Below are 13,065 nucleotides of genomic sequence, written 5' to 3'. Positions count from 1 at the left end.
TTTAACCCTCTACACACCTGTAGAGACTTCATTAGACATTCAATAAAGTTTCATTTAGTCGTGCTAAGCTATAAAGCTAGCACGCTAAGCTAACTGAGCTAATTTCCGGCTCCATTCAAACGGGGTCACGTAAAAACAAGATGGCGGTCCACTGGAAGGGGGCGGGGCTTCTCTGCAAGCTTAATTTCATTATTTATTATTTACACAAAATATAAATTATAATCTGTGATAAAATAATCCACATCCCATAATAACGTCTCCGTTTGATATTAATGTAAGAGGAAGAGGAGGAGGAGAAATAAATCAGAATATCTCCGTATATTCAGTTTAATACGACTTTATATCAACAACACGTCTCTCTCCTTTCTCTCTCCTCTCTCTCTCTTCCCTCTCCTTCCTCTCTCTCTCCTTTCTCTCTCCTTCCTCTCTCTCTTCCCTCTCTCCTTCCTCTCTCTCCTCCTCCATCTCTCTCCTCCCTCTCCTCTCCCTCACTTTCCTCCTCTGTCACTTTCCTCGATCCTTCCTTCTCTCTCTCCTCCCTCCTCTCCTTCCTTTCTTCTCTGCCTCTAAACCACTCCTAACGTTGGTTTTAACAACATACAAGTGTGTGTGTGTGTGTGTGTCTGTGTCCATCTGTGTGTGTGTGTGTGTGTGTGTGTGCGTGTGTGTGTATATGTGTATATATATAATTTTTATTTATTTATATATAATTTATTTATATTTATTTATTTATATGTATATATACTTATCTTTATTTAAATATATTATTTATATATATATATACATTATTTATTTTTATTGATATATATTATTATTAATAATATATATTATTATATATATATATATAATTGTCCACAGAAGACAAAGCGAGTGGTAATCAATAATCTGACGTTTGACTCGTAGCGGACGCAGACGAGGCTTCAGGTATGACACCTGCACGCCTGAATCATGTTTCTATTTAACATCTTATTTAACGCTTTTGTTGTGATAAATAATACATTTAACTCTGAACGGTGTGATGATGTCAAAGTGATGAAGACCATGTTTATATCATGGTCTTCATCACTTTGATGCTGGAGGAGGAAATAATCAGTTTGTGGATTAAAGAAGTCAGTTGAGTTATGGATGATGATTGATTAATAATTAATATTGTCTGGTGTGAGCCGCTTAATTTTATGAATGTTTTGCAAGTGGTCAAACTAAGTTAGCTTAATATTAAACAAGTGTATTAAATATTTGATTTAAATCATTATATAAATATATATCACAAATAAACATCATGAAAACAACTCTTATCTTTAATATTAAACATGTATCACTTTTTTGATTAATATATAAATATATATACATCCTCTTAATTTTATAAATTTTCTTAATTGTATTGCAAGTGGTCAAATTAAATAAGCTTGATATTAAACAATTTTATTAATTACATTTTTTATTCATGTATAAATTAGGGCTGTGAAACGATTACAATTTTTAATCAGGTTAATCACAGGTTTCTGTGGATTAATCATGATTAATCCCATATATGCATTCAGGGTTTTTCCTGGGTCAAAATGGGTCTTCGGTGCTCCCAAAAAAATAAATTGCGCGCTCCCGCGCACCGTCTGTTCGTTGAGTGGGTGATCAGCAGCTGGCCACTCGGTCCAGTCGCGCACCTCACAGTTGCGTATTGATCAGACAAGAAGACACGCTTATCAACTCCAGTGTTTCCCCTCCTATTATAACAGGGGAAATCTCCGACCGTCACCCTGTAATTTTCGTCTACCCCCCCCCCCCCCCCCCCGTCAACAATTCTCGGCTCACATGACAGAGCGATGCGCCGCATCGAAGCTCTGCGACCGCGATCGACATATTGAACACCCCTGCATTAAAACATTAAAGAGCTGAGAGTTTTTTTCAGCGTGAGAAATCCGATGTGTGGCGGGAGTGCGTGAGTTAAGACTGAAATGCGTGAGTCTCACGCTCAATGCGTGACACTTGAGAGCCCTGCATTTATACACAGGGGGGCACATAACTTGCTCACCAGTGCGCGCGCCAGCATCGGAGCTCTGCTGCGCGAGCCGAGAGAAGAGTTGTTGATGGGGGGGGGGGGGGGGGGTGCAAGTGACTTTTTTTCGTCCCGATGTGCGCGCACACACCGGCATCCGAGCTCTGCGGCGCGCGAGACGAAGATCGGAGTCGTGTTAACGCGACACTAGAGACAGAATGACACGCTGCTGGAGAGACGACCAACAACAGACGGATTGGAAGCTCATTCTGCGCATGCGTTAAATGCATAAAATAAAAAAAACTAGTTAAACCTGTAATTGAATTAACTGAGTTAACGCGTTATTTTTCACAGCACTAGTATACATACATATATGTATATAGCCACTTAATTTTATAATTGTTATGTATCCCAATTGTTCAAATAAAATAATAATAATATTAAAGCAGTGTATTAAAAATGTTTTTTAATCAATATATAAATATAAAGCCGCTTAATTTTAATTTAATTTTAATGCATTCCAAGTGTTCAAATAAAATAATATTAATATATATTAACAACTGTATTAAATATATTTTTTATAAATATATACATTGCCGCTTGATTTTATAAAAATGTTTTCTTGTTTTACAAGTGGTCACATTTAATTTGCTTAATATTAATTAAGTGTATTAAATACTTTTTTATTATTAATATATAAATATATATCGCAAATAAACAATGTGAAAACAACTCTTATCTTTAATATTAAACATGTAATAAATATTTTTGTAATTAATATTTAAATATATATATAGCCGCTTAATTTTATTTACATTTTTTTACTTCTTTATTATTATAATATTGATCTTATCTTTAATAATAAACAAGCGTATTAAATAATTGTTTTATTAATATATACATATATATATCACAAATATACCACTCTTATCTTTAATATAAAACATGTAATAAATTAAAAAAATATTAATATTTAAATATATATAGCCGCTTAATTTTGTTTTAAAAAATTTACTATTATTATAATATTGATCTAATCTTTAATAAGTAACAAGCGTATTAAATCATTTTTTTATTAATATATAAATATATATATATACAAATAAACCACTCTTATCTTTTATATAAAACGTGTATTTATCACATTTAAAAAACATTGTAAACTTTATTAGCATGCCGCTTCCTCTGCTAACCGCCGTGTGGCGCTAACGAGTCGCTGAGCTGTCAATCACCTTCACGCCGTGGCGTTAAGCTCCGCCTTCGATCCAACACCTCAGCCCGCCCCCCCGCCAGAGGAGCCCGGCTCCGCTCCGCCCTCCTGGAGGAGCTCAGGGGGATCCACCGGAAGATGGAGGCCAAGAGGATCGCTCGCCTCGTCATGGCCGAGGTCAGGGCCTTCCTCGACGAAGAGGAGGAGGAGAAGGAGAAGGCCTGGGCGCTGAAGAGGGAGGCGCTGGAGGCCGAGCAGGAGCAGCTGAGGGAGGAGAGGAGGCGGGACGCGGAGATGAAGGAGAAGGCTGAGAACGAAAGGATGGAGAAGGCTGAGAAAGAGAAAGTTGAGAAGGAAAGGATGGAGGAGGCAGAGAAAGAGAAGGAGAAAGCAGAGAAGGAAAGGATGGAGAAGGCTGAGAAAGAGAATGAGAAAGCTGAGAAGGAAAGGATGGAGGAGGCAGAGAAGAAGGTTCAGAAGGAAAGGATGGAGAAGGCTGAGAAGGAAAAGGTTGAGAGGGAAAGGATGGAGAAAGTTGAGAAGGAAAGGATGGAAAAGGAGAAGGCTGAGAAGGAAATGATGGAGAAGGAAAGGAAGGAGAAGGCTGAGAAGGAAAGGATGGTGAAGGCTGAGAAGGAAAGGATGGAGAAGGCTGAGAAGGAAAGGATGGAGAAGGAGAAGGCTGAGAAGGAAAGGAAGGAAAAGGCTGAGAAGGAAAGGATGGAGAAGGCTGAGAAGGAAAGGATTGAGAAGGCTGAGAAGGAAAGGATGGAGAAGGCTGAGAAGGAAAGGATGGAGAAGGCTGAGACGGAAAGGATGGAGAAGGCTGAGAAGGAAAGGGTGGAGAAGGAGAAGGCTGAGGAGGAGAAAGAGAGATTAGCCAAAGAACGAGAAAAGGAGAGGAGGGAGAAAGAACAGTTAGAAAAACAAAAAATAGAGAGGGAACGCATCGCCAAAGAAAGTGCTGAAAAAGAAAGAATAGAACGAGAACGCATCGCCAAAGTAAGGGCTGAAAAAGAAAGAATAGAACGAGAACGCATCGCCAAAGAAAAGGCTGAAAAAGAAAGAATAGAACAAGAACGCATCGCCAAAGAAAAGGCTGAAAAAGAAAGAATAGAACGAGAACACATCGCCAAAGTAAGGGCTGAAAAAGAAAGAATAGAACGAGAACGCATCGCCAAAGAAAAGGCTGAAAAAGAAAGAATAGAACGAGAACGCATCGCCAAAGAAAAGGCTGAAAAAGAAAGAATAGAACGAGAACGCATCGCCAAAGAAAAGGCTGAAAAAGAAAGAATAGAACGAGAACGCATCGCCAAAGAAAAGGATGAAAAAGAAAGAATAGAACGAGAACGCATCGCCAAAGAAAAGGCTGAAAAAGAAAGAAAAGAACGAGAACGCATTGCTAAAGTAAGGGCTGAAAAAGAAAGAATAGAACGAGAACGCATCGCCAAAGAAAAGGCTGAAAAAGAAAGAATAGAACGAGAACGCATTGCCAAAGAAAAGGCTAAAAAAGAAAGAATAGAACGAGAATGCATTGCCAAAGAAAAGGCTAAAAAAGAAAGAATAGAACGAGAACGCATCGCCAAAGAAAGGGCTGAAAAAGAAAGAATAGAACGAGAACGCATCGCCAAAGAAAAGGCTGAAAAAGAAAGAATAGAACGAGAACGCATTGCCAAAGAAAGGGCTGAAAAAGAAAGAATAGAACGAGAACGCATTGCCAAAGAAAGGGCTGAAAAAGAAAGAATAGAACGAGAACGCATCGCCAAAGAACGAGAGAGAATTGCCAGGGAGAAGGTGAGGATGGAGCGAGAGAGGGCTGAAAAGGAGAGGCAAGAGAAAGAACGACTGGTCAAGGAAAGAGCTGAGAAAGAAAGGATGGAGAGGGAACACATCACCAGGGAAAGAGCGAGAATCGCTCAGGAGAAGGAGAGATTGGAGAAGGCGAGAATGGAGAGGGAACGACTGGCGAAGGAGAGAGAGAGAGTCGAACAGGTGAGGATGGAGAGGGAGAGGGTGGAGAGGCAGCGCCTCGCCAGAGAGAAAGACAAGATGGAGGTGGAGAGGAAGCCCGGCGCCTCCCAAAGCAACCGGACGAGCCCGGCGGCCGTCAGGAAGGAGAAGGCCGCGGTGCAGGAAAAGATGGCCGCCGGCGGGAAGAAATGAGCCTCTGGATCACAGGAGCTGGAACACTGAACCACCGGAGGACGATTCATCACCAGCTGCTCTGGCTTCCATCACGGCCGGCAGACATTGGGAAAGAAACTCTAAATAATAAAAGTCTAGGTTGGCAATTTACATCTTGTTAAACCTGTTTTATTTTTTGGTTTTGTGTCCCAAAGGTTGGACTTATTTTTGCATATATTTTAGTATTTTTTGTGTCGTCCTTTACAGAACAAAACTAAACTAGAACGGGCACTCGGTAGAGCGCATACCTTCGCCGCAGCCACTTTTTTGGTCTGTGGCATGAGAGTGTGGGGAGCTTGATGTCATGTGCACATTTTTGTAACAATTGGATAAAAATGGACTGCGCTATGGTAAAAAGAAGATGTTGAACTTTTCATGACCTTTGACCCGATCGATCCCAAAATCGAATCAAATGGTCCCCGGATAATAACCAATCATCCCACCAAATTTCATGCGATTCGGTTTAATACTTTTTGAGTTATGCGAATAACACGCACGCACACACACATACAAAACATACAAATAAATACACAGCGATCAAAACATAACCTTCCGCAGAATGCGAAGGTAATTGACATAGTCGTCAATACATTGGGGTTTTTTTAAGGACAGGTGTAGTTTGTGTACCCGGTGATTCAAAATGATCTTAAAAGCTTTTGTTGGTTGCATTTAGTTTAATTCTTATATGATTCTTGGTCATCTCATTTGCTAGCCTGCTAGCGACTCACCATAGAGGTCAATGGAGTCAAGTTGGCTCCAGCTAGCTTGACTTCAGCTTATTTAGCGGTAACATCCGTGGCTGACAAGTGAAGTCTATGCTTCATGTGTTAAAGCTGCATTCTTTCTCCTGACCACCAGGGGGCGACTCCTCTGGTTGTATAGAGGTCTATGCCTCCTGTGTTGAAGCTGCATTCTCTCTGCTAACCACCAGGAGGTGACTCCTCTGGTTGTATAGAAGTCAATGCTTCATGTGTTGAAGCTGCATTCTCGCTCCTGACCACCAGGGGGCTCCTCTGGTTGTATAGAAGTATATGCTTCATGTGTTAGAGCTGCATTATCTCTCCTGACCACCAGGAGGTGACTCCTCTGGTTGTATAGAAGTCTATGCTTCCTGTGTTAAAGCTGCATTCTCTCTCCTGACCACCAGGGGGCGACTCCTCTGGTTGTATAGAAGGCTATGCTTCGTGTTAGAGCTGCATTATCTCTCCTAACCACCAGGAGGCAACTCCTCTGGTTGTATAGAAGTCTATGCTTCATGTGTTGAAGCTGCATTCTCGCTCCTGACCACCAGGGGGCTCCTCTGGTTGTATAGAAGTATATGCTTCATGTGTTAAAGCTGCATTCTCTCTCCTGACCACCAGGGGGCGACTCCTCTGGTTGTATAGAAGTCTATGCTTCATGTGTTAGAGCTGCATTATCTCTCCTGGCCACCAGGAGGTGACTCCTCTGGTTGTATAGAAGTCTATGCTTCCTGTGTTAAAGCTGCATTCTCGCTCTTGACCACCAGGAGGCGACTCATCTGGTTGTATAGAAGTATATGCTTCATGTGTTAAAGCTGCATTCTCTCTCCTGACCACCAGGGGGCGACTCCTCTGGTTGTATAGAAGTCTATGCTTCATGTGTTAGAGCTGCATTCTCTCTCCTGACCACCAGGGCCCCTCTGGTTGTATAGAAACCATAAAGCAGGGGATGCTTTGGGGGGGAGCTACAAGGTGATTGACGGGTCTCTACCAGAGATGTAGATGGTGTTTCTACGTCACTCCCCTCCGTCCTCTTACGGTCACTTCCTGTTCACTGGTTGCAAAAAGTCAAGATGGCGACGGCCAAAATGCTGAAATCGAGGCTTCAAAACACTTGACTCCGCCCACTTCTTATATTCAGTCTTTCAGTCGTTGCTGGATAGCGAGACATGGGGGTTGATATCTGTTGATCAGACAAAGCTATTACACAAGGTTATTACTCTATGTTATTATACCCCTCTGACCTTTGACCCCTCTGACCCGGTGCGGTCTGGTTTCATTAGGTTACTGAGGTCAGAGGTCGGTGATGTAGAGAGGAGTAAGAACTCGTACACCATCAATTCATTCACATGTTTTATTTTTCTTCAACGTGTGAATTCTTTGACTGAATGTTGTTTGATGAAATGTGACGCTGACTGAAGCTCTTTTTAAAGTGATGAACAGCACCTCCTCTTCCTCCTCTTCACCTCCCTCCTCCACAGCTTCCTCTCCTCGTTTCCTTGGTCCCTATCATGTCTCTCTGCTTCCGCCTCACTAAATAAATCAACTCGTGTCTTCTTGATCACTGAGTGACTTTTCTTTGGAGGGAAAGATGTATTCACAATTTAAATATAAAAATCTGACTAAAATAATGATCTATACTTATCTATACTTATCTATACTTCTTATCTATACTTCTTATCTATACTTATCTAAACTTTTCTATACTTATCTATACTTCTTATCTATACTTCTTATCTATACTTATCTATACTTCTTATCTATACTTATCTAAACTTTTCTATACTTCTTATCTATACTTATCTATACTTCTTATCTATACTTATCTATACTTCTTATCTATACTTCTTATCTATACTTCTCATCTATACTACTTATCTATACTTATAGATAAGAAGTATATATACTTATCTATACTTCTTTTCTATAATTCTTATCTATACTACTTATCTATACTTATAGATAAGAAGTATATATACTTATCTATACTTCTTATCTATACTACTTATCTATACTTCTTTTCTATACTTCTTATCTATACTACTTATCTATACTTCTTATCTACTTATAGATAAGAAGTATATATACTTATCTATTCTACTTATCTATACTATGTATCTATACTTCTTATCTATACTTCTTATCTATACTTATAGATTAGAAGTATATATACTATCCATACCTTATCTATACCCATCCATACCACTTATCTATACTTATAGACAAGAAGTATATATATCCATACTCATCTTATCCATCTTCTACTTATCTACTTTTCCATACCACTTATCTATACTTCTTATCTATACTTATCTATACTACTTATCTATACTTCTTATCTTTACTACTTTTCTATACTTCTTATCTATACTACTTATCTATACTACTTATCTATACTTCTTTTCTATACTACTTATCTATACTACTTATCTATACTACTTATCTATACTACTTATCTATACTACTTATCTATACTTCTTATCTATACTACTTATCTATACTTATAGATAAGAAGTATATATACTTATCTATACTTCTCATCTATACTTATATATACTTATTGTCTATACTTATCTAAAGAATCACTTGAACCTCTCGTCCAATGAACAGGACTGAAGGCTGCAGGGAGGAGTCCAGATTCACCTGAGAGGACAGGTGAGGAGAGGACACACACACACACACAAACAAATGCTAATGAACACACAAACACACACAAATGATAACACACATACATGAACACATGCTAACACACACACACACACATACACAAATGCTAACACACACATGCACAAATGCTAACACACACATAAACAAATGCTAACACACTCGCATACACAAATACTAACTCATACACAAATGCTAACACACTCGCATACACAAATACTAACTCATACACAAATGCTAACACACTCGCATACACAAATACTAACTCTCATACACAAATGCTAACACACTCGCATACACAAATACTAACTCATACACAAATGCTAACACACTCGCATACACAAATACTAACTCATACACAAATGCTAACACACTCGCATACACAAATGCTAACACACTCGCATACACAAATACTAACTCATACACAAATGCTAACACACTCGCATACACAAATACTAACACACTCGCATACACAAATACTAACTCATACACAAATGCTAACACACTCGCATACACAAATGCTAGCACACACACACACAGTCTCTCACACTCACACAAACACTATTTATCTGTACACATTCTTGTCTGTCCTCCATCTTTAAAGTCTTAAAAACCAAAGAGACCAGCGAGCGTCCGGCTGCAACGACCAATCGGCACGCTGCAGAGCCGCAGGGGGCGGAGCCAACGCGGGCCACGTCATCCGAAACCAGGGAGACAGGTGTGTTTGTTGTGTGTGTGTGTGTGTGTGTGTATATATGTGTGTGTATACTTTCCTTTGCTTTACATTAAATCATTGAAAGTGAATGAATGCTGGTTAAATGTTCTATAAGTTATTCTGTCTTCTCAACTCGACGGCTGGATTATAAAACTGGGATTCCTTGACTGAAATATAATGGTTCCAATGTCCTGCAAAGCATTGTGGGAAATGAAGTCATCTTCATTCTCACCGCTTGATTTCAAACCGTCCGCCATGTTTGTCGGTTTCAGAGAACGACGATGACGATGATGAAGAAGGTGAGTCTGACTGAGTGAGGAAGAAGGGTGTGGGTGTGTGTGTGTGTGTTTGTGTATATGTGTATCTTCAGTTGCACGAATTGGACACCTGTTCATTGTTTTATATGTAAAGTTAATATTGAACACATGAAGCATAGACTTCTATACAACCAGAGGAAGCGCCCCCTGGTGGCCAGGAGAGAGAATGCAGCTCTAACACAGGAAGTATATACTTCTATACAACCAGAGGAGTCGCCCCCTGGTGGCCAGGAGAGATAATGCAGCTTTAACACATGAAGCATAGACTTCTATACAACCAGAGGAGTCGCCCCCTGGTGGCCAGGAGAGATAATGCAGCTTTAACACATGAAGCATAGACTTTTATACAACCAGAGGAGTCGCCCCCTGGTGGTCAGGAGAGAGAATGCAGCTTTAACACATGAAGCATATACTTCTATACAACCAGAGGAGTCGCCCCCTGGTGGTCAGGAGAGAGAATGCAGCTTTAACACATGAAGCATAGACTTCTATACAACCAGAGGAGTCGCCCCCTGGTGGTCAGGAGAGAGAATGCCGCTTTAACACATGAAGCAGAGACTTCTATACAACCAGTTCCCAGGTGTCCACATGCTGCGTGTCTAGCAGACACTTCTAGTCGTGTTCTTGTTCATGAGTGCTGCTCTTCCTGTGAGGTGTGACATCATCACTGCCCTCACGGCGCTCTACCTGTGAGGGCAGTGATGATGTCACACAGGTAACTGTCATCACCTGTGTGTCTGCTCCAGTCTCTAGACATCATGACGTGGAGGTGGGAGCTCTTGATCCTTCACTTCCTGTTTGTCTGCAGCTGGACTCAAATGATTAATTATTGATGGTGTGTGTGTGTGTGTGTGTGTGTGTGTGTGTGTGTGTGTGTGTGTGTGTGTGTGTGTGTGTGTGTGTGTGTGTGTGTGTGTGTGTGTGTGTGTGTGTGTGTGTGTGTGTGTGTGTGTGTGTGTGTGTGTGTGTGTGCGTAGCTGCTGTCCCTCTCCCTTCATTGGTGGAAGAGGACTTTGTTCCAGGTGAGTTACACACAGTCTTCACTTCTCTTTAAGTATTCAGATCCTTTACTGCAGTTAAAGACATGTAAAGTACTTCATGTAAAGTACTACATGTAAAGTACTTCATGTAAAGTACTACATGTAAAGTACTTCATGTAAAGTACTACATGTAAAGTACTTCATGTAAAGTACTACATGTAAAGTACTTCATGTAAAGTACTTCATGTAAAGTACTTCATGTAAAGTACTTCATGTAAAGTACTTCATGTAAAGTACTACATGTAAAGTACTACATGTCAAGTACTTCATGTAAAGTACTACATGTAAAGTACTTCATGTAAAGTACTACATGTAAAGTACTTCATGTAAGCACTTCATGTAAAGCACTCATGTAAAGTACTTCATGTAAAGTACTCATGTAAAGCACTCATGTAGTACTCATGTAAGTGCTTCATGTAAAGTACTCATGTAAAGTACTTCATGTAAAGCACTCATGTAAAGCATCATGCAAAGCACTCATGTAAGTACTTCATGTAAAGCACTTCATGTAAAGCACTTCATGTAAAGCACTACATGTAGCACTTCATGTAAAGCACTTCATGTAAAGCTTCATGTAAATTACATGTCATGTAGTGATGTACTTCATGTAAAGCACTTCATGTAAAGTACTCATGTAAAGTACTTCATGTAAAGTACTACATGTAAAGCATGTAGCTCATGTAAAGCACCATGTAAAGTACTTCATGTAAAGCACTTCATGTAAAGCACTCTGTAAAGTGCTTCATGTAAAGCACTCATGTAAAGCACTTCATGTAAGTAAGCACTCATGTAGTACTATGAAGCACATGTCAAGTACTCATGTAAAGCACTTCATGTAAAGTACTCATGTAAGCACTACATGTAAAGCACTCACTTCATGTAAAGCACCACATGTAAAGCACTCATGTAAAGCACTCATGTAAAGCATGCTTCATGTAAAGTACTCATGTAAAGCACTACATGTAAAGTACTTCATGTAAAGCACTCATGTAAAGTACTCATGTAAAGCATGAAAGCACTCATGTAAAGTACTCATGTAAAGTACTTCATGTAAAGCACTACATGTAAAGCACTCATGTAAAGCACTTCATGTAAAGCACTCATGTAAAGTACTTCATATGAAAGCACTTCATGTAAAGCACTACATGTAAAGCACTCATGTAAGCACTTCATGTAAAGCACTACATGTAAAGTACTTCATGTAAAGCACTCATGTAAAGTACTACATGTAAAGTACTCATGTAAGCACTTCATGTAAGCACTTCATGTAAGTACTCATGTAAAGCACTCATGTAAAGCACTTCATGTAAAGTACTCATGTAAAGTACTTCATGTAAAGCACTTCATGTAAAGTATCATGTAAAGTACTACATGTAAAGTACTTCATGTAAAGTACTTCATGTAAAGTACTACATGTAAAGTACTTCATGTAAAGTACTTCATGTAAAGTACTTCATGTAAAGTACTACATGTAAAGTACTTCATGTAAAGTACTTCATGTAAAGTACTTCATGTAAAGTACTTCATGTAAAGTACTACACGGTACAAGAGCCTCACATGACATGCGCTGCGTTGCAGATGACTCTGGGAGCAACCGCCAGGCGCCTGGTGAGTGAAGTTCTTTCTTCTCACTGAAGTTCTTCGTCTTCCTCGTCTTCGTCATAATCCTGGTTGTTTCTGTTCCTCTTCAGAAGATGGAGTTGAGCCCGTGGACACGACCGGAGGTGAGACCTCTAAATACAGGACTCGTGATCCACCATCTGTTCTGGTCTCACACTGAACTGGTCTTCATCACTTCTCTGTTCCCTGTTGCAGTTCTGGTGGAGGAGCGCCCCCCGGAGGAGAGTCAAGGTGAGTCACCCACACTGGCAGGGTTAAAGACCCTCCAAGTCCTGGTCCTGACTCGGTCCATCATGATGTTATAATCATGATGTTATAGTCATGATGTTATAGTCATGATGTTATAGTCATGATGTTATAATCATGATGTTATAGTCATGATGTTATAGTCATGATGTTATAGTCATGATGTTATAGTCATGATGTTATAATCGTGATGTTATAGTCGTGATGTTATAGTCATGATGTTATAGTCATGATGTTATAATCATGATGTTATAGTCGTGATGTTATAGTCATGATGTTATAATCATGATGTTATAGTCATGATGTTATAGTCATGATGTTATAGTCATGATGTTA

General features: G+C 39.7%; 2 protein-coding genes across 2 annotated transcripts in view; both read left to right on the top strand.

Annotated features, from left to right (window-relative positions):
* The window catches only part of LOC130206609 (aspartyl/asparaginyl beta-hydroxylase-like), a 50,122-nt gene that overhangs the window by 13,778 nt on the left and 23,279 nt on the right, over positions 1–13,065 (top strand). The window contains exons 6-12 of the mRNA XM_056434654.1: positions 8,738–8,782; positions 9,396–9,509; positions 9,779–9,805; positions 10,801–10,845; positions 12,442–12,471; positions 12,555–12,587; positions 12,679–12,714. Coding sequence (XP_056290629.1) covers positions 8,738–8,782; positions 9,396–9,509; positions 9,779–9,805; positions 10,801–10,845; positions 12,442–12,471; positions 12,555–12,587; positions 12,679–12,714 — 330 coding nt within the window. The remainder of the gene's footprint in view (positions 1–8,737; positions 8,783–9,395; positions 9,510–9,778; positions 9,806–10,800; positions 10,846–12,441; positions 12,472–12,554; positions 12,588–12,678; positions 12,715–13,065) is intronic.
* On the top strand, positions 2,974–7,688 carry LOC130206690 (uncharacterized abhydrolase domain-containing protein DDB_G0269086-like). Its single transcript, XM_056434768.1, has one exon. It carries the CDS (start codon positions 3,342–3,344, stop codon positions 5,364–5,366), a length of 2,025 nt encoding a protein of 674 aa, XP_056290743.1. The 5' UTR covers positions 2,974–3,341; the 3' UTR covers positions 5,367–7,688.

The sequence above is a fragment of the Pseudoliparis swirei genome, chromosome 16 (assembly GCF_029220125.1).
Source record: "Pseudoliparis swirei isolate HS2019 ecotype Mariana Trench chromosome 16, NWPU_hadal_v1, whole genome shotgun sequence".
Lineage (NCBI taxonomy): Eukaryota > Metazoa > Chordata > Actinopteri > Perciformes > Liparidae > Pseudoliparis > Pseudoliparis swirei.
The sequence above is the reverse complement of the archived record's forward strand: the minus strand, read 5'-3'. Positions and strand labels throughout refer to the sequence as shown.